The 26,205-nt window shown below is 38.1% G+C and overlaps 1 protein-coding gene and 1 pseudogene across 1 annotated transcript; one reads left to right on the top strand and one right to left on the bottom strand.

Annotated features, from left to right (window-relative positions):
• Positions 1-7,230: 7,230 nt before the first annotated feature.
• LOC109260160 (olfactory receptor 2J3-like) lies at positions 7,231-10,158 on the top strand (annotated as a pseudogene).
• A 9,701-nt stretch (positions 10,159-19,859) lies between these two features.
• LOC109260174 (olfactory receptor 2B6-like) lies at positions 19,860-20,789 on the bottom strand. The gene has a single exon (XM_019438202.2). It carries the CDS (start codon positions 20,787-20,789, stop codon positions 19,860-19,862), a length of 930 nt encoding a protein of 309 aa, XP_019293747.2.
• Positions 20,790-26,205: the final 5,416 nt, after the last annotated feature.

Below are 26,205 nucleotides of genomic sequence, written 5' to 3'. Positions count from 1 at the left end.
CCTTCAGTTTTTGTTTGTTTGGGAAGACCTTTATCTCTCCTTCTATTCTAAATGACAGACTTGCTGGATAAAGGATTCTGGGCTGCATATTTTTTTTCTGTTCATCACATTGAAGATCTCCTGCCATTCCTTTCTGGCCTGCCAAGTTTCAGTAGAGAGATCGGTCACAAGTCTTATAGGTCTCCCTTTATATGTTAGAGCACATTTATCTCTAGCTGCTTTCAGAATTTTCTCTTTATCCTTGTATTTTGCCAGTTTCACTATGATATGTCATGCAGAAGATCGATTCAAGTTACGTCTGAAGGGAGTTCTCTGTGCCTCTTGGATTTCAATACCTTTTTCCTTCCCCAGATCCGGGAAGTTCTCAGCTATTATTTCTTCAAGTACATCTTCAGCACCTTTCCCTCTCTCTTCCTCCTCTGGAATACCAATTATGCGTAGATTATTTCTCTTTAGTTCGTCACTTAGTTCTCTAATTTTCCCCTCATACTCCTGGATTTTTTATCTCTCTTTTTCTCAGCTTTTTCTTTTTCCATAATTTTATCTTCTAGTTCACCTATTCTCTCCTCTGCCTCTTCAATCCAAGCCGTAGTTGTCTCCATTTTATTTTGCAACTCGTTTATAGCATTTTTTAGCCACTCCTGGCTGTTCCTTAGTCCCTTGATCTCTGTAGCAAGAGATTCTCTGCTGTCTTCTATACTGTTTTCAAGCCCAGCAATTAATTTTATGACTATTATTCTAAATTCACTTTCTGTTATATTATTTAAATCATTTTTGATCAGTTCGTTAGCTGTTGTTATTTCCTGGACATTTTTCTGAGGGGAATTTTTCCATTTTGTCATTTTGGATAGTCCCTGGAGTGGTGCGGGACTGCAGGGCACTTCCCTGTGCTGTCTTGAATTACTTGTGTTAGTGGGTGGGCCGCAGTCAGACCTGATGTTTGTCTCCAGCCCACCGCAGGGGCCACAGTCAGACTGGTGTGTGCCTTCTCTTCCCCTCTCCTAGGGGCGGGATTCACTGTGGGGTGGCGTGTCCCGTCTGGGCTACTTGCACACTGCCAGGCTTGTGTTGCTGGGGATCTGGCATATTAGCTGGGGTGGATCGGCAAGGTACACAGGGGCAGGAGGGGTAGGCTCAGCTCGCTTCTCCTTCGGAGATCCGCTTTGGGAGGGTCCCTGCGGCACTGGGAGGGAGTCAGACCCGCAGGAAGGATGGATCTGCAGAAGCACAGCGTTGGGTGTTTGCGCGGTACAAACAAGTTCCCTGGCAGGAACTGGTTCCCTTTGGGATTTTGGCTGGGGATGGGTGAGGGAGATGGCACTGGCAAGCACCTTTGTACCCCGCAAAGCTGAGCTCTGTCATCCGGGGCTCAACAACTCTCCCTCCCTTTGTCCTCCAGCCTTCCTGCTTTCCGAGCAGAGCTGTTAGCTTATAACCTTCCAGATGTCAGGTCCCGCTTGCTGTCGGAACACACTCTGTCTGGCCCCTCCACTTTTGCAAGCCAGACTCAGGGGCTCTGCTTGGCTGGGGCCGCCCCTCCGCCCCCGCTCCCTCCCGCCAGTCCATGGAGGGCGCATCACCTCGCCGCCCTTCCTACCCTCTTCCGTGGGCCTCTCGTCTGTGCTTGGCTCCGGAGACTCCATTCTGCTAGTCTTCTGGCAGTTTTCTGGGTTATTTTGGCAGGTGTAGGTGGAATCTAAGTGATCAGCAGGACACGCTGTGAGCCCAGCGTCCTCCTATGCTGCCATCTTCCCAGGATCCTGCAGGTGATGTTTTGATGCATTCTATTTTCTGTGCATGTGTAGTGTTGTTTGTGCTGGCCTGGAGGAGCGGCCTGATTCACTGGTTCAGAATCAGTCTTGTCCCAGTACAGAGCGTTTATCAGGCGGCGGGGTGGGGTTCTGTTAAGAGGGTCCTGCTTCCACTGCAGGCCACTGTGCTGTTCTAGGAAGTCTCACGTGTTAGTGTTGTGAGGGTGTCACCTATTTCATCCCCAGACAGGGGATCTCATACCCCCCACTGTTCAGGTAGCCCCACAGAATAGCAAGGTGAGTCAGCTTGCCCTGTGCCAAGATTTTCCTGGGTTTTTGTTTTTGTTTTGGTACGTGGCTGGGATTCAAAACTCAAAACCTTAAAGGACCAGGCACCATGTGAAACCACTCCCTTCCTCCTGGGTAGAAACTCTCCATGTTATGTTTGATGTCCTTTGTCCCAGAAAAACAGTCCCACTGCTGCGTGGTCCATGCACCTCGCAACTACCATGCTGCCTCCCTCTGACTGTGGAGATCCTTCTTCCACTCTGCAGATTGATTTCCTGGGGGTTCCTAGTGATCTGACCTCAATACATTTGTGTTTGAGGAACAATGAAAGCCCCAGGTCTCCCTACTTCTTTGCCATCTGAACTCCTCCTAGCCATAATGATTTTATAACTAAAATGTTTTGCATTGGTTTCTTACCTTTGAGTCTGAGTATGGAGTCAGAACCCATATTTCTGCCAGAAGTTACTTTGAAAGTCATGCACTTCCAGTATGCTTGATCTCTTGTTTTTGGAGGAAAAACAAAAAGTTGACATCTGCTGCTTTAGAAATACTTTGCTGTAATTAGATCATTTAATGCCATCCATGTTGTCCCAACAAGTTCATAATATTGCATATAAAATCTTTAACATCAGCTAGCACCCAATAGATTGGCAAAGGCAAAAAATTATTGTACAAATCTGGTTACTGAGCATGAAAAATATATAATATATATGTAATATATAATCTTCTACAGCGCAGGTGGTTAGACATTTCTCAGATTTTGGTGACTGAGTGAATTCTGCTAATATTGTATCACTGGTTAAATTCTTCCCCAATAAAGTAGGAAAACACGGTATAAATATACATGTATTTAGTAATATTAATATTTAAATTTAAATAATATTTCATATATATTACAGTGAACTGAAACCATAAACACCAAGCTCATGATAGTGGTTATTTTTGAGTTAGGTGTCTGGTCAGAAAGAGGTAAAGTGGACGTAGACTTTATTTGTGATATTTTGTGTGTTAAAATGCTGGAAGTAAATATGATATTAGTAATAGTTGATGATTCTGAGTTGTAAGAATGTCAGTGTTTTATTCTTAATATTTTAAATACATACAATAAAGAATAATAAAGGAATAATGTTTAATTGTTAAAATCGCAGTTTAAAATAATATTCACTATAACAGTAATAGGAGCAAACATGTATTGTCAAATTATATATTAAGCACTGTGGACAATGTTTATATGTTTTCGTTATTGAGTTCTCACAATAAAAAAAAAAAACACTGAAACCCAAAGATTATTTTCTGGTACTCTTTTAATATAGAAAAGGAGGGGCCTCTGGTTGGCTCAGTCGGTTAAGCGGCCGACTTTGGGTCAGGTCATGATCTCGCGGTCTGTGAGTTCGAGCCCCGCATCGGGCTCTGTGCTGACAGCTCAGAGCCTGGAGCCCGTTTCAGATTCTGTGCCTCCCTCTCTCTGACCCTCCCCCGTTCATGCTCTGTCTCTCTCTGTGTCAAAAATAAATAAACGTTAAAAAATAAAAAAAAAATAAAATAGAAAAGGAAATACCACATTTGTCTCTAAAAATTGCTATTTTTAACTTTTTTTGAGAGAGAGATAGAGACAGAGCATGATCAGGGGAGGGGAAGAAAGAGAGGGAAACCCAGAATCTGAAGCAGGCTCCAGGCTCTGAGGTGTCAGCACAGAGCCAATGCAGAGTTTGAACTCACCAACCGTGAGATCATGACCTGAACAGACATCAGACGCTTAACCAACTGAGCCACCAGGTGCCCCAAAACTTGATATTTTTAAAATGTAATCTTATTATAATATGATTTTTATACCAAGATTTTCTTTGGTAGAAATTGAATAGATTAGGTAGAAACAATGTAAAATGTAAAAGTGTTCATCAATTTATAAACTCATGCTTTAATTTTTTTTAACATTTATTCACTTTTTAGAGACAGAGAGAGCAGGGGAGGGGCAGAGAGAGAGGGAGACACAGAATGCAAAGCAGGCTTCAGGCTCTGAGGTGTCAGCACAGAGCCCGACATGGGGCTTGAACTAATGGACTGTGAATCATGATAAAATTTTTGTAGTCTTTTTGTATTACATTTAAAAAATGTTTCATACTTCCTTTACTTCACCAAATTGGAATATTTCTGAAAAGTTATCCCTCAGATTTGGCCCTTAGTATGATGAGGAATTGGAGAAGAAATTTCAGGTAATTCAGGGCAACCCATTCTCTTCCCTATCGACACAGCTTAAAGCATGTTTGTCAGTGATGGTTGGTCTGTAGATTCATTGTTAGATTAGTACAACAGTGTGGTATCATGTGGAAGATATCCCTCAGAAACTGTTCTGAACAGGACAACTCTTGGAAGGGCAATAATTGCCTCGCTGGGATTTACCCTCCTAATGGCTCATGTCAATGGAATTATTTTATTTCCATAAAGCCTCCCATTGTAGTAGGAAAAGGGTCCAACCCCTGATACACTGCATGCTCTAATGAGGTCCTCCTTTCAACCAAAACCAAATCTTTTTGGTTAACACAGGACTCTCTTTTGTAGCAATGATAATCATAGTAATTTCCAGACTCTGTTCTCCTATGGTGATATGGAGGATTAGAATGTATGGTATGGGCATCCATCTATATTGGCAATTTCAAAACCAGAGGTCAGATAGGTCCACCAAGAAAGAGGGTGTAGATCATGAAGACCGATGAAGGGAATGTGGACAGACAGGATGGGCAAGTAGTAATTAAGCACTAGGTAAGAGCATTAAAAAACTAAAATAAGAAAAAATTAAGCTGGCCGGTGATTTGTAGAAGGGAAAAGACTCATGTCTTTTCCTCCATAGTGCCCTTTCCTCAAAAAAAGGAAGAAGATATTTCATTCTATAGCCTACCAAAGCAACTAGTGATAAAGTCTTTATTTCTCTCTCTTCCCGTAAGAAGAAAATTAAACCATAAAGTTTCTAACTTTTTGCTAGTCATGTCTGGTATCCTTTCATCCCTCATCTCCTTCCTCTTTCTAAGTTCTGTAGAATGCTAAGGATGAGCCATGCAACAGACACCTCACTGCTACACTTTCAGCTAATGCACTAAGTTGTCCAGGTAACTGTGTAAAGAAGGAGAAAGTTATATCTTCATTAGAAGGAGCAATGGCATTTGAGATCATATATCTCATGATGTATTATCTCCCATTCTAGGGAAATTAAAAAGGAATCTCGGGATTTTTCCTTCATCCCTCAAATGGCAGTGACTCCTAAGTGAAGTGATTCATGATTTGTCATCTGTTACTGTTGTTTGTTTCAGCCAAAGCAGCTGTCTTCACCCAGTGGGCTGCAGCCAGTCCTCTTTGGTGAGGTCTGATCCTCAGCCATGGAGAGGGAGCCCCCTTTCCAAGTTTATTTTCTTGGATACTATATCTCGGTCCAAGTTACCCTTTACAGATCTCTACATCTTTATAATTACTCTCTCCCATTGCTTAATAATTCCTTGAACTAAACTTCTGTTTACTTACAAGGAATTTATTTTTAAGCAATACACTTGTGTGATTATCCTGGATGGTTTCTGAGCTGTAGAAAGTGGCTTAGCTTCATGTAACACCTAGTTAATGATTAAGAGTGTTGAAGTTGAGTCAGTCCTACAGCCTTGGACCAAACTGTTTCTAACTTTCCTGCTTCAACTCAATCAAATAGCCACTTGTAACATCTTTTTCAAGAGTTGTATTTATAGAAGGTGAGCAAATTGAGAGGCAACCACAGGTGTCTCTGCTGTGGTTTCCTTCTGTTTTTGCTGTAGCTTATTAAGAAGTGTGAGGGAGACCCGGCTGTGGAAGGTGGAGACACATGCAGCAAAGCTGAATGAGGCAGAGCCCTGTCACACTAACTGTAGGCGAAAAGATAGCATCAATCTCTCCCAAGACAGATTCAAAACCCACAAGAGAAAAAGAATAATCTAAGAGGTGTAACTATTTATGAAAGTGCTTACATTTTTTTAACAAAAAAATGACTCACTAGGCAAAGTATATTAACAAAAATAAGACTCATTTTTAACAAAAATAAGACTCACTAGGCAAAGTATATTAAAAGGTAAATAGCCATTCAGTAGTTTCTTATTTATTTATTTATTTATTTATTTATTTATTTATTTATTTATTTTTGGGACAGAGAGAGACAGAGCATGAACGGGGGAGGGTCAGAGAGAGAGGGAGACACAGAATCGGTAACAGGCTCCAGGCTCCGAGCCATCAGCCCAGAGCCTGACGTGGGGCTCGAACTCACGGACCGCGAGATCGTGACCTGGCTGAAGTCGGACGCTTAACCGACTGCGCCACCCAGGTGCCCCTCCATTCAGTAGTTTCAATAAATATTCAGAATTCTTCTGAAGCTGGAAAATAAAATATGTGGAAATTATAAATTATGCTCAGAATTCAAGTACTATCTCAGTTCTCACCTTGGAGAGAGAAATAATGTGGACACCTTCGTTAGGCCTATGACAGACACACACTCAGCTTTACACCCTATGATCAAGTTACTTTTTATTTCCCTCCATCCTGACACTCTTCCTCCTTTGCTCTCTCAAAGAATTTGTATCTTCCTTTTCCTAAAAAGTCTTTTAAAATTTAGTTCCATTCACACGTCCTCTGGGAGGCATTCTATCACTTTCTCCCCAGTCCATGTCACAGATATGTTCATCAAAACTAAGTTTTCTGTGGCACCTGAGTGGCTCAGTCGGTTAAGGGTCTGACTTCAGCTAAGGTCGTGATCTCATGGTTCATGAGTTCCAGCCCCACGCTGGGCTCTGTGCTGACAGTTCGGAGCCTGGAGCCTGCTTCTGATTCTGTGTCTCCCTCTCTCTCTGCCCCTCCCCTGTTTGTGCTCTCTCTCTGTCTCTCAAAAGAAATAAATAAATGTTAAAAAATTAAAAAAAACCCTAGGATTTCCAGCTTTTTTCATACCAGAAGTATCTGTAAATTGATGGGTGTCCATTGTTTTTTTTTTTTTAATTTGATTTGATTTGTACCCTAGTTTTCAGTTTAGAAACAAGTTCTGAGTACAAAAAAACAATCACAAGATAATTTCTTTCTACAATAATATTTAACTGAAGCTCCAGAATTTTTGCCCTGTGTACAGTCATCCCCTTATCTTAGGTAACACTTTCTGTAGTTTCAGTGACCCTGTGATCAACCATGGCCTATGGAAGCAGATGATCCTCCTGAGGCTTCATCAGAGGGTCAATGGCAGCTCAACGCTAGGTCACATGCCTGGGTCATTCTTGTCACATCATCTGTGTTACAGAATCACAAGGAGAAGAAGGGTGAATACAATCAGATATTTGAGAGATACACCATAGTCCTATAGCTCTCACTACAATAAATTGTTGTTTTATTTTTATTACAGTTGTTAATCTCTTACTGTGCCTAAATTTATAACTTAAACTTTATCATAGGCATGTATTTATCAGAAAACAATAGTATGTGTAGGGTTTGGTACTTGATTTCAGGAATCCACTGGGGGTCTTGGAACTTACCCCCTGAAAATAAAGGGGTGCTACAGAAAACATTTTGAAATTGGTAATAAATTTGATATTGTTCATCATGACTTTTTGTCCCTGAGAGATTATTGGGATTACAATTATTCTGTTTTTTATAATCAAATCAATGGAAAAAAAGCATGAAAATATTGAAAAGAAAACTAAAGCTATTCATAAAAAAAAAGATGATTTGTTCCATGGAAATTTTATTCTGAGGTTATGTGAGGAATTTTCCAGTTACTGTTTACCCAGATATCACCCTGGGATAATGAAAAATTGACAGTTAAGAAGCTATGTTACTATAACATGACAAATATCTGGATAAAATATAAAAGTGGAAACATTTTTATTTTATATTTAATTTGTGAAATTTTTTATTCCGGTGAAATTTCAAATTTACAGACAAGTGGCAAAAGTGGTACAAAGAACCACCATTAACCATTTACAGATCCAGCAGTAGTTTATATTGTGCCTAGAAAGATGTCTCCTATCCCGCTACAGACGGACCTACCTAGCTACCTAACTACCTACCTGTCTATCATCATCTCTTTTTCTGGCCATTGGAGAGTAAGAAAGAGACATCATGTCCCTTTACCCTTTCGCTTGATGTTTATTTCCTAAGAACAGGGATTTTATTTTACATAACACAGCAGAGTTGACAAGATAGAAAATGTAATATGAATACAATATTATTATCTAATCCATAGTCAATCGTTGTATTTCTTCAATACTCTCAAATATGCTATTATTAGCTATGTTTTCCCAGTCCAGGGCCACCCACTTAGATAACATGTCTCTTTGATCTCCTTAGTCTGGACCAGTTCCTCAGCCTTTATTTGTCTTCATTTAACAGAATATTTTTTAAGAGTACAGGACAGCTATTTTGTCCAGCTTGTCTCAGTTTGAGTTTCTCTCATGTGTCTTCCTTGCTGGAATCAGGCTGTGCTTTTTTGGCAAGAATGTCACTGAGTGACATTGTGTCCTGCTCAGAGCACCATGTCAGTAGGTGCACGATGATGGTTTGTCTCAACACTGGTGTTGTTAATATTGACTAATCTTGGTTATGGTGATGTCCATCCACATTTTCTCTTGTGAAGTTTATTCTTCATTTTGTAATTAACAAGTAATTAGTGGGGAGGTATTTTAGAGCATGTAAATATCCTGATTCTCATCATATTTGAGTCACTAGTTTTTAGCATCTATTTACCTTTTTTAACTCTACCATTCCTTCTATACATATTATTAGAATCCTATTGGCAGGAATAATTTTTTCTTCTCCACTAATAATTTATATCTATCTATCTATCTATCTATCTATCTATCTATCTATCTATATCTATCTCACTATGAGCTTGTGGATTCTTACTTCTCTCAACTTCTTAGTATAGTTTCTATTAATGCCCAAATTGTCCCAGAGTTAAACAGTGGTAGTCCTTTTAAATTGGCTTGCTTCCTTTTCATGTGTACCTGTGATTCTTGGAGCATTTTCTTATGTTTTTGGGAAGTATGTGATTCTTTCCTCAGGTAACAAGGGGAGAAATGAAAGTTATGAAGGCTACTTTATTCTACTGGGTTTTTCACATTGGCCTCATCTGGAAGTAGTTCTCTTTGTGCTTATCTTGATGCTCTACTTGACGACATTGATAGGCAACCTCTTTACCACTGTCTTGTCATACCTGGACGCCCATCTCCACACTCCCATGTACTTCTTCCTTTCAAACCTCTCTTTTCTGGATCTCTGCTACACACCAGCTCCATCCCTCAGTTGCTGGTCAATCTCTGGGGCCCAGAAAAGACCCATCTCTTATGCCAGTTGCATGACTCAACTTTACTTTGCCCTTACACAGGGAACCATAGAGTATGTCCTCCTGGTGGTCATGTCCTATGACCATTATGCAGCTGTCTGTAGACACTGCATTACACTGTGATCATGAACCCTCGTTTTTGCCACCTGTTGGCTGTGGCTTCCTGGGTCAGTGGCTTTACCAACTCAGCACTTCATTCCTCCTTTACCTTCTGGGTCCCCCTCTGTGGACATCGCCAAGTAGACCATTTCTTCTGTGAAGTTCCAGCACTTCTGTGATTATCGCGTGTTGATACACGTGCTAATGAGCTGACCCTCCTGGTCACAAGCTCCATTTTTGTTCTGATACCACTCATCCTGATCCTCAGCTCATATGGTGCCATTGCCTGGGCTGTGCTGAGGATGCAGTCATCAACCAGACTTCAGAGACCCTTTGGAACATGCGGAGCCCATCTTATGGTTGTGTCCCTCTTTTTCATTCCAATCATGTGCATATATCTGCAGCCACCATCAGGAAGTTCTCAGGATCATGGCAAGTTCATTGTCCTCTTTTATACTGTTGTCACACCTAGCCTCAACCCTCTAATCTACACTCAGAAACAAAGATGTAGGAGGGGAAATAAGGAGACTAGTGGGATGGGAGAGACCCGTGCACTCATGGCCTTTACAGGACAGCAATGCACCTCTCCAGCAAGACTCGTTTGCATCAATCAATCGTCCACTCTCCCATTTACTCACTCTGTCAGCACCGGTGGAGTGTGTGTCTCTCAGAACCACAGAGCTCTGACTCACAGATATAAATTAAAGTCTGTCTAAATACCATTCAATCTTCAGTGGAGAAAACATCCATGTAAAACCAAGATCAAGCATCAATATTTTCTGTGGTACAATAAATAAAACAAAGGTATCCCATTCTTAATTGAAAATTAAGAAATGAAATTCCTATAAAAAGATGATATACTTTTTTTAAAACCAGCCTATTGTCTTTTAACTTCTTGCTTTTAAGGAAGAATTTGCTATAAAATTTGTTTTCTATTTTTGGTTTAGCTAAAGACATAGTGATATATCTCAAATCTTTTCTTTAATACTGTTATTCTTTTTTGAATTCATATAGAGAGGAATTTTCATCTGTATTCTTTAATACCCCATAGCAACAGTAAGAAAATATGTTTTATGAATTATAGCGAGAAGGTCTCTGAAATACTGAAGCAAACATAAGCATTTTGTATTTCTTTCTCAAGGTGGTGGGAAGTGTATAAGAGATGGAAATCACTTAAAGAGCTGTGAGATATAGCCTGTGAGGTAAGAGTCATTATAGGCCAGGGATCATTAGGAGAGGTGTTTGGGGCAGAATTTAGCCTGAGGAGCAATAAGGAATATCTGAGACAGACAGACTTCTAGGCTCTGGAAATGACTTCGTGAATCCAATGGGTATTTGAAAGAATTACCTAAGAATATAGTAGAAAAATTTTGTGATAAAAGCTGTATGGAAAACGTTAGTTTTCTTTTTAAGCTTGATCTAATTTGAATGTTTGAGATTTAAAAGTACATAATGAAAATCAACTTATATCTTTTCCATATAAAGAAATGCATTTTTATAAAAGTAGTAGTTTTGTTACCTATATTATTACCAATCATATCCTTATGAAATAAGTGTGCTATGTAAGTAACAATAAACTGGCAGCTGTATTCAGCTTGAGAAGATGAAGGACAATTCACTATAAAGTAAAATCTGGAAATCTGAGTTTTATATGGTAAACCAAATCTTATTTGTAGTTTTTTAGGTCTTTAAAGTTTAGATATGATTATTCAAACCCTATTTCATAAATTATTAAGATGAAAAATGCATCCCAGACTTCCCCTCCATTTCCTGTGTGGCTGAAACTTTGTCAGTTTCTGTTGACTTTCTCTTATTCTTTATGTATCTGTGATCCTGTGATTTGTGATACCTGTGATCTGTGGCCAATTAGGTATAAACAACAATACAGTGTATATTCAGTTTTCCTTACCTCCTGTCCAAGAAATGAAGAACAATAATCAAGCATACAGACAAACTTTTAGTGAATACTTGGGACCACATAGAGTGAAAAACAAATATACCTTGGTTCTTCAAATCATCTTGCATTATGAAAATCTACTGTTTGGGATGTCTCATGTAGTACCAGAATCTCCCAGTATCTAACTTTAGTGGGTTTTTAAAAAAATTTTTTAATGTTTATTTATTTTTTAGAGAGAGAGACAGAGTGTAAGCAGGGGAGGAGGCAGAGAGAGAGGAGACACAGAATCCAAAGCAGGCTCCAGGCTTTGAACTGTCAGCACAGAGCCCAATGTGGGGCTCAAATTCACAAACTGTGAGATCATGACCTGAACTATAGTTGGGCACTTGACTAAGCTTAACTTGTATGTGGCAAAAGCAGAGTAATGGCAGTAGATTTTTAGCTCTGGAGGTCCCTTTAGGGTCACCAACACTGAAGATAGACTAGAAACCCTGGCATCATACCATTGCCAGCTCTAAACTTCAAACTAACTTCTGCAAAATTGGCATTTACACAGCATGCATGGATTTGGGCCACAGGCAACCTTCCTGAAGAACCAGTGATGGGTCTGGCCTTCTCCCAGCTGCCATTGGTGGCCAAATCCACTGATGTGCCAGCTGCTGTTTGGCCCCAGGAAATCTCTCCCCCTCAGCCAGACAGGTGTCTCCCAGTCTTTTCCCGCTTCATCTTATACTTGCTCCTGTGCCGAATACACACACGCCTGATTATTTCTCTGTTGTGCCTCAGCAGTACAGGATTACTAGCACAGGCACGCCATCCAGGTCATCACAGAAACCAGCTCTGGCTTATAGCAGGTGCATTCATTCTCGATTCTTCTGTTGACTTCAGGGTCATGTCTTCTGTATGTTTGACAAATATTGGGCTGGCTGGTCACTGGTTATGTCATGACAACATCAAGTGATTTCAAAAATAATACAAATTTCAAATTCACATTCATCCTGTTCTTATTATAATTTTACAAGCAAAACAACAATAAGAACAACTTACATAAAAGATAAATAGCATGTACACTTACCATAGACCTTCACTGGATTCCACAAATGTTGACACTTTACCCTGGGTGCGTTATCATTTTCTGTCTATAGTAATGTAATGTTATTGTGAACTTTAAATATTTCTCTGCAACATATGGAGAATAATACACATACTTACCTCTAAGTGCTCATAGGAGTATTTCCTGAAGAAAAGATCTAATTCAGGATCACAAGTTGGATTTAGGTACTACCTCTCTTACTGTGCTCTAATGTGGAAACATTTCTTAGTCTTCCTTTGTCTTTAATGGGCCTAAAACTTTTGAAGAGTATAGACCATTTATTTAATATAATTATCTTTCAGTTAAAGTTTTACTTATGCATGATTACATTCAATTTATTCATTTATTGGCGTGAATACCATAGATGTGATATTGTGATATTGGTGATATTGGTGCCTGCCAGGATTTTTTTTCTTAAGTTTTTATTTAAATTCCAGTAGGTTAATATACAGTGTAATATTAGTTTCAGGTGTACAATACAGTGAGTCCACACCCATACAACACCCAGTGCTCATCACAACAAGTGCCCTCCTTCATCCCCGTCAGTTATTTAACCCATCCCCCTGCCCGTCCCCGCTCTGGTAACCATCTGTTTGTTCTCTATTGTTAAGAGCCTGTGTTTTGTTTGGTTTGGTTTGGTTTGGTTCGGTTCTCTCTTTCTCTCCCTCACTTTTTTCCTTTGCTCATTTGCTTTGTTTCTTAAATTCCATATATGAGTGAAATAATATGGTATTTGTCTTTCTCTGTCTTATTTCACTTAGTGTAACACTATCTAGCTCCATCAATGTCATGGCAAATGGCAAGATTTCATTGTGTTTGATGGCTGAATAATATTCCATTATATATAGCATATATATAGTGTATATATACATTATGTGTACATGTAATATTCCATTATATATAGTGTATATACGTAAACACACATAAAAACACATAAATCTTTATACACACACACTACCTTTTTTTATCCATTCATCTATTGATGGACACTTGGGCTGTCTGTTATAAGGTTATTATGTTTCTTTTGGTAATTTATAAGTGCCTTGTGGGGAGATACATTAAAATTAGGTAGCATTCTGTTTTCACTTAATTTTACCTACTAGTTTTATAATCAACCATCCCTTATTAGTTCCTCCAAGAAACAGTTATTACCACAGTGGTCACCAAAGTTGATTTTCAGAGTTGCATCATTTATTGTATATATATTTAGTTGTGTGATAGACTGAACAGTGCCTACTCCTTCTCTTTTGACAAGTTGTCCACATCCTAATCTCTAGGATCTGTGATTATATATTACTTACATGGCAAAAGAACTTTTACAGATGCAAATAATTAAGGATGGGGAGATTATCCTGAATTATCTAACGTAATCACAAGGGTCCTTATAAGAGGGAGGCAGGAGGTCAGCTATGAGAGGACATACTACACTGCTGGCTTTAAGATGGGGGAAAGGGCCAAAACCCAAGGCATGTCAGAGGCCTCTAGAAGCTGGAGAAGGCAAAGAGAGGACTGAAATGAATAAAATCAGAAATGAAATAAAAATCAGGTATGGAGGTTCTTCAACTAATTAAAAATAGAATCTCTATATGATCCACTTCAGGGCAAATATCCAAAGGAAGTTAAATCAGTGTCTTGAGGAGATAATGTGCACTTCTATATTCATGGCATCATTATTCATTATAGGTAAGACATGAAAATAACATGTGTATATCGATGCATGAATAGATAAAGAAGATGCTACATATATATATTATATATAACCATAAATATTTTATATGTGTATATTATGTATTGTATATAGAAAAATTATAAGTATATATAACTACATATACAACTTATATATAATAAAAAATATTACGTGTGTGTGTGTGTATATATATATAAATGAAAAGTAATATTATCCAGCTACAAAAAGAAAGAAATTCTGTCATTTGTGACAACATGGAAAAACCTAGAGGACATTAGGCTAAGAATTACTAGCCAGACAGAGAAAAACAAATAATGTGTGATTTCACTCATATGTGGAATCTAAAAATCAGAGTGGAATTTATATAAACATACAGTAGTATGGTGGTTATCAGGGCCTAGGGTTGGATGGCAGGAATGGGGAGATGCTGGTCAAAGGGTACAAGACTTCAGCTGTACAACGAATAACCTCTTGGTATCAAATGCACTGCAAGGTGACTGTAGTTAATAACATGCTGCATGCTTGAAATTTGCAAGACAGTTAACCTTAAGCATTCTAATCACGGACACACACACACACACACACACACACACACAGAGGCAAGGTGAGTATACGACATGATGTTTGTACTAATTAACCAGATTGTTGTGATGAACATTTCACAATGTACACATATGTCAAATCATCACATTGCACACTTTAAATATACATAATTTTGTCACATCTCAAGTTGAAAAACATTTTTTTCAAATTTTATTTAAATTATAGTTAGTTAACATACAGTGTAATATTGGTTTTAGGAGTAGAATTCAGGGATTTATCACTTTCATACAACACCCAGTGCTCATCACAAGTGCCTTCCTTAGTACCCATCAAACATCTTGTGCATTCCCCACCCCGCCTCCCTCCATCACCCCTCAGTTGGATCTCTGTATTTAAGAGTCTCTCCTGGTTTGTTTCCCTCTCTCCTCTCCACCCACTTCCCATATATTCATCTGTTTTGTTTCTTAAATTCCACATATGAGTGAAATAATATAATGTTAAAAAAGATGAATTCTCTATTTTAACTTTCAGGTTAATAGTATAAAAACATAACCTGATCATTTAAGGAGGTCATATAAAATAACAGTCAGGAAGAGAATAGAAAAGAATATGCAATCATTTATATTTGATATTCATTGTAAATGCAAAACCAAAGGGGTAGGATAGAAGGTATGTATTTTATTCACTGTGGCCATTTTGGAGTAGAATCGTACAGAACTATTGGTCTATAAAGTACTATTATTAATAACTGAACAGTTGACATAATCTTTTTTTTCAATATATGAAATTTATTGTCAAATTGGTTTCCATACAACACCCAGTGCTCATCCCAAAAGGTGCCCTCCTCAATACCCACCCCCCCCCCTCCCACCTCCCATCAACCCTCAGTTTGTTCTCAGTTTTTAAGAGTCTCTTATGCTTTGGCTCTCTTCCACTCTAACCTCTTTTTTTTTTTTTTCCTTCCCCTCCCCCACGGGTTTCTGTTAAGTTTCTCAGGATCCACATAAGAGTGAAACCATATGGTATCTGTCTTTCTCTGTATGGCTTATTTCACTTAGCATAACACTCTCCAGTTCCATCCATGTTGCTACAAAGGGCCATATTTCATTCTTTCTCATTGCCACGTAGTACTCCATTGTGTATATAAACCACAATTTCTTTATCCATTCATCAGTTGATGGGCATTTAGGCTCTTTCCATAATTTGGCTATTGTTGAGAGTGCTGCTATAAATATTGGGGTACAAGTGCCCCTATGCATCAGCACTCCTGTATCCCTTGGGTAAATTCCTAGCAGTGCTATTGCTGGGTCATAGGGTAGGTCTATTTTTAATTTTCTGAGGAACCTCCACACTGCTTTCCAGAGCGGCTGCACCAATTTGCATTCCCACCAACAGTGCAAGAGGGTTCCCATTTCTCCACATCCTCGCCAGCATCTATAGTCTCCTGATTTGTTCATTTTGGCCACTCTGACTGGCGTGAGGTGATATCTGAGTGTGGTTTTGATTTGTATTTCCCTGATAAGGAGCGACGTTGAGCATCTTTTCATGTGCCTGTTGGTCATCTGGATGTCTTCTTTAGAGAAGTGTCTATTCATGTTTTCTGCCCATTTCTTCACTGGGTTATTTGTTTTTTGGGTGTGGAGTTTGGTGAGCTCTTTATAGATTTTGGATACTAGCCCTTTGTCTGATATGTCATTTGCAAATATCCTTTCCCATTCCGCTGGTTGCCTTTTAGTTTTGTTGGTTGTTTCCTTTGCTGTGCAGAAGCCTTTTATCTTCATAAGGTCCCAGGAATTCATTTTTGCTTTTAATTCCCTTGCCTTTGGGGATGTGTCAAGTAAGAGATTGCTACAGCTGAGGTCAGAGAGGTCTTTTCCTGCTTTCTCCTCTAGGGTTTTGATGGTTTCCTGTCTCACATTCAGGTCCTTTATCCATTTTGAGTTTATTTTAGTGAATGGTGTGAGAAAGTGGTCTAGTTTCAACCTTCTGCATGTTGCTGTCCAGTTCTCCCAGCACCATTTGTTAAAGAGACTGTCTTCTTCCATTGGATGTTCTTTCCTGCTTTGTCAAAGATGAGTTGGCCATACGTTTGTGGGTTTAGTTCTGGGGTTTCTATTCTATTCCATTGGTCTATGTGTCTGTTTTTGTGCCAATACCATGCTGTCTTGATGATTACAGCTTTGTAGTAGAGGCTAAAGTCTGGGATAACAGTTGACATAATCTAAGTCATGGAATCAAAATGTAAGTTTGGGAAAAGAATTTGCCAAAAACTATCATTAGCATATCAGTTTTCAGATCTGTTTACCAGATATTATATTAATAACAATGAATAATTCAGTAGTAACTGCATGTTAAGAAGTTAGATCCATCTAATATGTTCAAGGGAATGTCTCTGACATTAGGACATATGACAACCCTTTATCAAATCTTTTAAAAGGAATGCATCTCACAGTTTTCTCCTACAGCTGTATAAAGTTTATTTAAAATGAGATGTTTAGGAAGTGCTTTGTATACTTCAATTATTTAAGAGTTTAATGACTTTTTTGGATATGTGTCTCAAAGAGAAAAGCAAAGTACCTGGCCACTCCACAACATTCACTGACTTTATTTTTTTTAATTTATTGTTTTTATTTTTTTATTGAGTTATTATTGACAAATAACTTGTGTAAGTATAAGATGTATAATGTGTATAATGTGTTCATTTGATGTATTTATGCATTATCAAATGATTACCATCATAATGTTAGCTACTATCTTTATCATGTCACATAATTATAATTTCTTTTTTGTGGTGGAAACAATTAAGATCTAGTCTCTTGGAAGTTTTGAAGTTTATCATACAGTATTGTTGACTAAAGTTTCTATGGTGTGAATTAGATAATTTGTAGGCTGTGTAGGACTTACATATCTACTAGTTACAAGTTTGAAACCTTAAACAGCATCTGCCTAGTTTTCCCACCCCCTAGCCCCTGAAAACCAGCATTCTACTCTTATGAATTTGACTTTTCAAGATTACACATATAACTATTTGTCCTTCTTTGCCTGACATTTCACTTAGCATAATACCCTCAAGGTGTATCCATATTGTTGCAAATGGCACAATTTCCTTCTTTCTCATGGTTGAATACTCCATTCTCTCTCTCTCTCTTTCTTTCTTTCCTTCTTCCTTTCTTTCATCTATCATCTATTTATTATATGTATTGAATATATTTTTGATATATACATATGTATACACACATATACACACATATAATGCACACATATATATGTGTGTATAATATGTGTGTATGTATATATATATATATCTATATATATATATATCTATATATATCTGTATATATATATATAGATATATATATATATAGATATATATATATACATACATACACACATATCACATTTTTAACCATTCATTTGTTGACAGACACTTAGGTTGTTTCCATATCTTGGCTGTTGTGAATAATGTCACAAAAAACATGAAAGTGCAGATATCCCTTTGAGATTCTGTTTTCATGTCCTTTAGAAATGTAACCAGAAATGAGATTTCTGGATAAAATAGTATTTGCATTTTAATTTTTTGAGGAACCTCCTTACTCTATGTTTTCCATAGTGTCAGAATGAATTTACATTCTGAAGTATAGCATACAAGGGCTCCCTTTTCTCCACATCCCACCAGCAGTTGTTATCTCTTGTGTCCTTGATGATAACCCTTTCCAACAGGTGTGTGGTGATGTCACATTATGGTTTTGATATGCATTGCCCTGATGATGAGTGATGTTGAGCATCAACATCAGAAATAAATCCACTTGAATGTGTCAAAAATTCTTTTAATGTACAGTTGGGTTTTATTTGTTCATATCTTGTTGAGAATTTTTGCATCCATATACATCAGAGATATTAGCCTGTAGTTCTCATTTTTATTGGGGCCTTTGTCTGGTTTGAGAATCAAGGTCATGCCACCCTCTTAGAATGAGTTTGTAAGTTTTCCTTCTATTTCTATTTTTTTGGAGAAGTTTCAGAAGAATAGGTATGATTTCTTCTTTAACTGTCTGGTGGAATTCTCCTGGGAAACCGTCCTACCCTGGACTCTTTGTTGTTGGCAGATTTTTTTTTATAACTGATTTTATTTCATTACTAGTTATGGCTCTGTGCAAATTTTCTATTTCCCCCTGTTTCAGTTTTGGTAGTTTATATGTTTCTGCAATTTATCCATTTCTTCCAGGATGCCCCATTTGTTGACATATAATTGTTCCTATTATTCTCTTTTAATTATTTGTATTTCTGCGGTATTGGTTGTCATCTCTCCTCTTTCATTCATGATTTTATTTATGTGAGTCCTTTCTCTTTTCCTTTTGACAAGTCTGGCAAGGGATTTGTCAATAAAATATCAGAGCAGAAATATATGATATAGAAATAAAAAACCCTGTAGAACAGATCCACGAAATTGTTCCAGGCTGCAGTTCATTATTAATAGTACTTCCTTGTTCGTTCTTTCACTGAGTCAGAAGACACACACTTACGATCTTTGAAAGGAACATTAAGAAATTTATATGTATGCTTTGTCCTTATTTGTATTTATTTTAAAATTTAATGATAAATACCTTAATTAAAAAATGCAACACTGCACACCTGTTTGTTAATCAGGAGTCACACTGTAGTTTTCAAGAAGCAATCATGTCTCCATAATGGAAGATGATACACGTAGGAGACTCGTGGTTGTACTAAAGTGTTGGATGCCCCACATGGAATTCATAGTGTAGCCTAGCTGTCCACTGAGACATGGGCTAATGTGGCAGAGAGTGATGAAATGCTTCTCAGGTGATGCTCTAATAGAAAGTCCACTGATGAGTAGTTGCTGTGCAGTTTTATGATTAGTTTGAACGAATGAGTTTATATTTTAATTTATATTATTACATATTTATTACTTAATAAAGTTAGTATTTCAGTATGTACCAACCACAGTGGAATTATTTTTAATGCATTTACAAACAGTGCACTTAGTGGTGCATATAGTCAGGTATCTTTGTTGCCTAACATCATTATTTTGACTATCAGAAACATATGTTCTGCAAGAAGCTCTCACATGAGATTTGCGGAAATAGGAGACAAGAATGAGTTACTAGAGAAAACCCTATAAACCTTCTGTAACTGTTAAATAATTTCAGCTGTCACTTCGACGCAAAAATGCCACTGACTAGGTTGCCTAATGCTCCCTTCACATCCTTATTCCTCAAGGTGTAGATAAAAGGGTTCAGCACAGGGGTCACTACTCCATAGAAGAGCGCCATGAATTTGGGCTGGTCTCTTGAGATGGAGGAGGGGGGCTGAAGGTACATGCTAATGCCTGGACCATAAAACAAGAAAACTACAATGAGATGGGAGGAACATGTCCCAAAGGCCTTTTTCCTTCCCTCAGAAGACTTAATTTTAAATACGGCATGTCCAATGCAAGCATAGGAAGCAAGAATTAAGCCTAGCGGGACAGCTAACATAAAAATACACACCACAGAGAGTGTGAGCTCATTAGCAGCCTTTTCTCCACAGGAAGCCTTTATCAGAACAGGAATCTCACACAGCAAGTGGTCCAATTTATTGAGTCCACACAGTGGTAACTGTAAGGTAGCAGTGGCCTCTGAGACAGCATACGTGATTCCAGTCAACCACACAGTGGATGCCAGCAGGATACAGATGCGTGGGTTCATGATGAGGGTGTAGTGTAGAGGCTTGCAGATAGCCAGGTAGCGATCAAAAGACATAATAGCCAGAAGCAGACATTCTGTGCCCCCCATTATGTGGAAGAAATAAAGCTGAGCTGCACACCCCACATAGCTGATCGTCTTCTTGGTGCTTCCCAGGTTAAACAGCATCTGAGGGACGATGCTTGTGGTGTAGCACATGTCCAGGAAGGAGAGGTTGGTGAGGAAGAAATACATGGGGCTGTGCAGACGGGCATCTAACCTGGACACCAGAATGATGGCTGTGTTTCCTACCATGGCCATGGGGTATGTTATAAGAAGAATAGCAAATAGAGGAAGCTCCAGCCAAGGACGATCTGCAAAGCCTAGTAGAACAAACTCTTTAGGATGGCTGTTATTCATTGTGCCGCCATCTTCACCTGATTTTACCTACAGCAGAAAAGTGGCAGAAAAGGTTGGAAGCGTTACGAGAACTGCATCCACCATCCACTCACAGAAGATGGGTCATAGTCGCTTGTGAGGGAAGCAATAAACAGGATCTGGCACCAGTGACTTACTTTCCCTCACTACAGAATAGAGGTGATGTCTTTAGACAAGTAACCTGACCATTCTGAAACTGAATGTAGAGCAAGGATGACGATAACTATCCCCTTGTGTTACAGGGAGAGTTAAAAGCAAAGTGGGAGCATCTTGTATTTGGGAAACTCCAAATCAGGTTTTTCACACTTGGCTTGCTTGCATAAAAATCATCGGAGGGGGTCGCTAAAATGTAGTTCATTGGTTTCTGTCACTGAGTGTCTGATAGAGTGGATGTGGCATGGACCTAGAAGACACCAATGCAAGGGATTACTGAAATGTTATGAGCGGTGAAGGTCTTGAGGTCACTGATGCCCAAGAAGGAGAAGAAATGCCAGAGCACTAATACTCACCATGACAGTCTTGTTCACACTCAACCAGTGTTGAATAGTTATATCATCCCTATGGGGAGTAGGAAGGTAGGTTTTAAACAAGTCTATCTTAGTATTTTGGAAATAAGTAATAAGAAATGTCAGCTTCCTGAAGTATGCACTGAGAGAGATGAGCTATGACATCTGTTTCCCATGCTAAAGAATTAATTTTCGGATGTATATTTTCTTGCATAAGAACTTCATTAAAACTGAGCACTTGTTTTTTAATTAAATTTTAGTTTATTTATCTAGTAGTTATTTCCTTTATCAAGTGGGCTTATCATTCTGTTTTTATATGAAACTGGATGGTTGTTAGTGATCCACTTGATTTCATGTAGCTACCAATCCAACTTTTAACTCAGAGAACTGGTTTCAAGAGGAAAGTCTATATTCCAATTCAGTCAGGACCAGAGGCTTGCCTATATCCCCAAATTATTTTACATATTCCTTTCCTTTTAAGATAAGAGGCACATTGTAACAGCAAAATTATATAGCTGAGTAAAGCAGTATTTTGGAAAGATTAACTGGGTAATAAATTATTTTATTTATAATATTCTTTCCTTTGGTGGTAAACTGTTCCACAGTATCTAGAATCTTCTGTAGGATAAGATAGATCATGATTATGGTTATGAGGTATTCCACTGACAAATTCTAGGTTACCTCACCAGTGAGTTAGTGGTTTAAGGGTAACATCACCTTGTATGGTCACAAAGTACAGTTTTCACATTCCGTATTTCATTAAATCCTCTAAGCCATCCTGTGGGTGTCTCACAAAGCTCACATTTGAGAGCTTGTTTGGAGATACCAGCAGGGAGCACAGCTACTCATACACCCTTAACAGAAGAATGGTCCTCCTCTATGAGGGGGAAGACCATCCTCTTTGACCCAGCATACAACTCCGGGAGGGATGCACATGGAGAGGAATGGTGGAGGGGACACCTGCCCACCCAGCCAGATCAGTTTAATCAAATCCTGGCGATAGATGGGGTGACAGATGTTGCAGCCAGGACTCCCTGAACTTGTGGTGAGGAGCATCGAGTGTTGTAACGAAATGATGAATCACTATATTGCACACCTGAAACAAATATCTCACCCTATGTTAACTATACTGGAATTTAAATAAAAACTTAAAAAACAAATCATTGCTAAGATGTGAATGTTGTCCTTTGATTAGAAACTATTCCTAGATTAGAAGTGGACAGATAACCATTAAATGATAATAATTCCAAGTAATCCTTAATAAGACCTGTTTACTGAAAGCTTCAGTAAGCACTTTGCATCCATTAAATCATTTAGTACTCTTTCCCAGGCCTTTTGAGAGGAAATTTTAGTATCCAGATTTTAGAAAGTTGTTAATCATTCATTTAGGATACTGTTAATCATTCAATGAAAGATTCTTGTGAATAACTAGGGAGATTCTAAAGATTGAAAAGCAATCAATTCCTTAAATGATGTACTGAGATAATGAAACTATGATTTCAGAGATTCAATATTCCAAAGAAAGCATTGGTTGTCTAGAGATGTTTCCTGAAAGATGTTTCTCCTACACCTTATTCAACCTTGACATTTTTCAAGATGTAACATGAGTGCATTGTGTTAGGAACACATGTTGGCCTAAGTTGTTTTTCAGGTGAAAATCGTGTGTTTTATTTTTTATTTTTAATTTTTAAAAAATGTTTATTTTAGAGACAGAGAGAGCACAAGCAGGGGAGGGGAAGAGAGAGCCAGAGACAGAATCTGAAGCAGCCTGCAGGCACTGGGCTGTCAGCACAGAGCCCAATGCGGGGCTCAAACCCACGAACCATAAAATCATGACCCGAACTGAAGTTAGACACTCAACCGACTGAGCCACCCAGGCACCCCGAAAATCCTATGTTTTAGATGGGATATGACATAAAATCATATGTTGCTAAAATAAATATTCCAAAATTGTGTTCCACACACATTATTAAATAATTGTACATTAAGATCCTTATTGTCTACTAATGGCTACACCCACCTTTTAGATTTTTCTGTCATGAAATACTGTTCAATTTTTTAAGGAGTAATTTCAGGCTTGAGCCTCCGTGAATTCTTCCATAGTTAATTGTATCTAATTTTAAGGAGTCAGGTATGCTTACAACAATTTTATTAAATTCATATTATTTGGGATTTTGTTCACTTTACTCATCTCAGAAGCTAGTTTTGTTTGTGATGGTGACCAGCCCGGGGCCTCCTTTATTTCCTTAGATAATTCCCTAGGGATACTATGCAATGTTCTAATCACTGAAATTCACTCTTGATTGAACTTTATAATTTTATCCTATATTTATAATCTTTCCATGTCATTCTCATGGTACTTAATTATTGTTAGCTCTTGGATTCATGACTTTTGGATCTTCTAACTTCCGTTGACTTTTCATCACTGTTTTACTGCATAGAGGTCTATTTATCCTGAAATAGTCACATTATGAATGCTTAAAGTCACATTAATAAACTGCCAGACTTCATTCCTTTTGACATCTCCTTTGCATATTCAATCACATTTTCACCCATTTTTGTTTTATTCATACATCATCTTCATCACACATTGTTGGTGTGAGACCCTGAGAAGGACTGATTACCAAGAGGAATCTACTTGCATTCTAGAGCCATGAAATGAGGTATTTCCAAAGTCTAGAAAACGTTTCCTGAATGAAATGCTTTCTCTTTACTTATGTATATTAGGTACTGTGATATACATACATTACCATCATCCCTAAGAATGGGCACTTTAAAACAAGTTTTTTTTTTACTCACCTTATTCTGGTAAATATCACTTGATAAAAAGGAATTTTGGAAGAATACATGTATCTCAAATTTTCAGAGAAGGACAGAGAAACACAGATGGGTATCTAAGAATTGGCTTCAGAAATGTTTGTTTTTCATTTGCAACAATGCTGCTGAAGAGAAAACACTTGGGTTAGGAAGACAGTAGTACATAAAATATGGAGACTGCATTCTGGGTGTGATATTTATAGTATGTGCTCCAGACTCTTGGGCATTGTTTTCAAACAGGCCATATGTGTTTATCCCAGATGAGCTAACAGAGAAAATTCCTTGGGAGGGGTCGCCATGGAAATGCTTCTTATTATGGTTAATTACTTACTGAACTGAGGGTGGTAACAAGTCCTGTATGTTATTAGGTTTGTTTTGAAATAAACTAATTTAATTTCCCAACATAAACACTAATTTTAAATAGGATACAATTGGAATAAAGCAAGTTTGAAGAAATGATTCTGGGGGATTTAAATGTCAGTTTCTTTAGGACCTATGTTCATTTATAGATTATCCCTCATAGATTTTTTTAATATACAAGAATTTGTCCACGTTTTTATTTAAATTCCACTTAGTTAACATACAGTGTAATATTGGTTTCAGGTAGAACTTTGTGAATCATCACTGACATACAATACCCAATGCTCATCACAAGTGCCCTCTTTAATGCTCATCACCTATTTCACCCATCCCTTACCGACCTCCCTTCTAATAATCATCTGTTTGTTCTCTATACTTAAGAGTCTGGTTCCTAGTTTGCCTCTCTCACTGCCACCATGTTCATTTGTTTTCTTACTTACTCCAAAATATGACAAATTATATTCTTTTCTGACTGCCTTATTTAGCTTATAAAAACACATTCTAGCTCTATCCATATCATTGCAAATGGCAAGATTTCATTCTTTTTGTTCTTTTTTTATTTTTAAAAATTAACATCCAAATTAGTTAGCATATAGTGAAACAATGATTTCAGGAATAGATTCCTAAACGCCCCTTACCCATTTAGCCCATCTGCCCTCCCAAACCCCTCCAGTAACCATCAGTTTGCTCTCCATGTTTATGAGTCTCTTCCGTTTTGTCCCCCTCCCTGTTTTCATATCATTTTTGTTTCCCTTTTCTTATGTTCATCTGTTTTGTCTCTTAAAGTCCTCATATCAGTGAAGTCATATGATTTTTGTCTTTCTCTGACTAACTAATTTCACTTAGCATAATACCCTCCAGTTCCATCCATGTAGTTGCCAATGGCAAGATTTCATTCTTTTTGATTGTGGAGTAATACTCCATTGTATATATACACCACATTTTCTTTGTCCATTCATCCATCGATGGAGATTTGGGCTATTTCCATACTTTGGCTATTGTTGCACTATTGTTATAGTGCTGCTATAAACATGAGGGTGCATGTGTCACTTCAAAACAGCACACCCGTATCCCATGGATAAATGCCTAGTAGTGCAATTGCTGGCTCGTAGGGTAGTTCTATTTTTAGTTTTTTTGAAGAACCTCCATACTGTTTTCCAGAGTGGCTGCACCGGCTTGCATAGCTACCAACAATGCAAAAGAGATCCTCATTCTCCACATCCTTGCCAACATCCGTTGTTGCCTGAGTTGTTAACGTTAGCCATTCTGACAGGTGTAAGGTGGTATCTCATTGTGGTTTTGATTTGCATTTCCCTGATGATGAGTGAAGTTAAGCAGTTTTTTCATGTGGCAGTTGGCCATCTGGATGTCTTCCTTGGAGAAGTGTCTATTCATGTCTTTTGCACATTTCTTCCCTGGATTATTTGTTTTTTGGTGTTGAGTGAGAAGTTCCTTATAGATTTTGGATACAAACCCTTAATCTGATATGTCGTTTGCAAATATCTTCTCCCATTCTGTTGGTTGCCTTTTAGTTTTGATGATTATTTCCTTTGCTGTGCAGAAGCGTTTTATTTTGATGAGGTCCCAGTAGTTCATTTTTGCTTTTGTTTCCCTTGTCTCCAGAGACGTGTTGAGTAAGAAATTGCTGTGGGCAAGATCAAAGAGGTTTTTGCCTGATTTCTCCTCAAGGATTTTGATGGCTTCCTGTCTTACAT

The sequence above is a fragment of the Panthera pardus genome, unplaced genomic scaffold (genome assembly GCF_024362965.1).
Source record: "Panthera pardus isolate Hobbes unplaced genomic scaffold, ASM2436296v1 HiC_scaffold_17, whole genome shotgun sequence".
In the NCBI taxonomy this organism is placed as follows: domain Eukaryota; kingdom Metazoa; phylum Chordata; class Mammalia; order Carnivora; family Felidae; genus Panthera; species Panthera pardus.
The sequence above is the reverse complement of the archived record's forward strand: the minus strand, read 5'-3'. Positions and strand labels throughout refer to the sequence as shown.

What these genes read in the sequence shown, in the direction of transcription:
- LOC109260174 (XM_019438202.2), bottom strand. Translation starts at nt 20,789, where the DNA reads ATGAATAACAGCCATCCTAAAGAGTTTGTTCTACTAGGCTTTGCAGAT.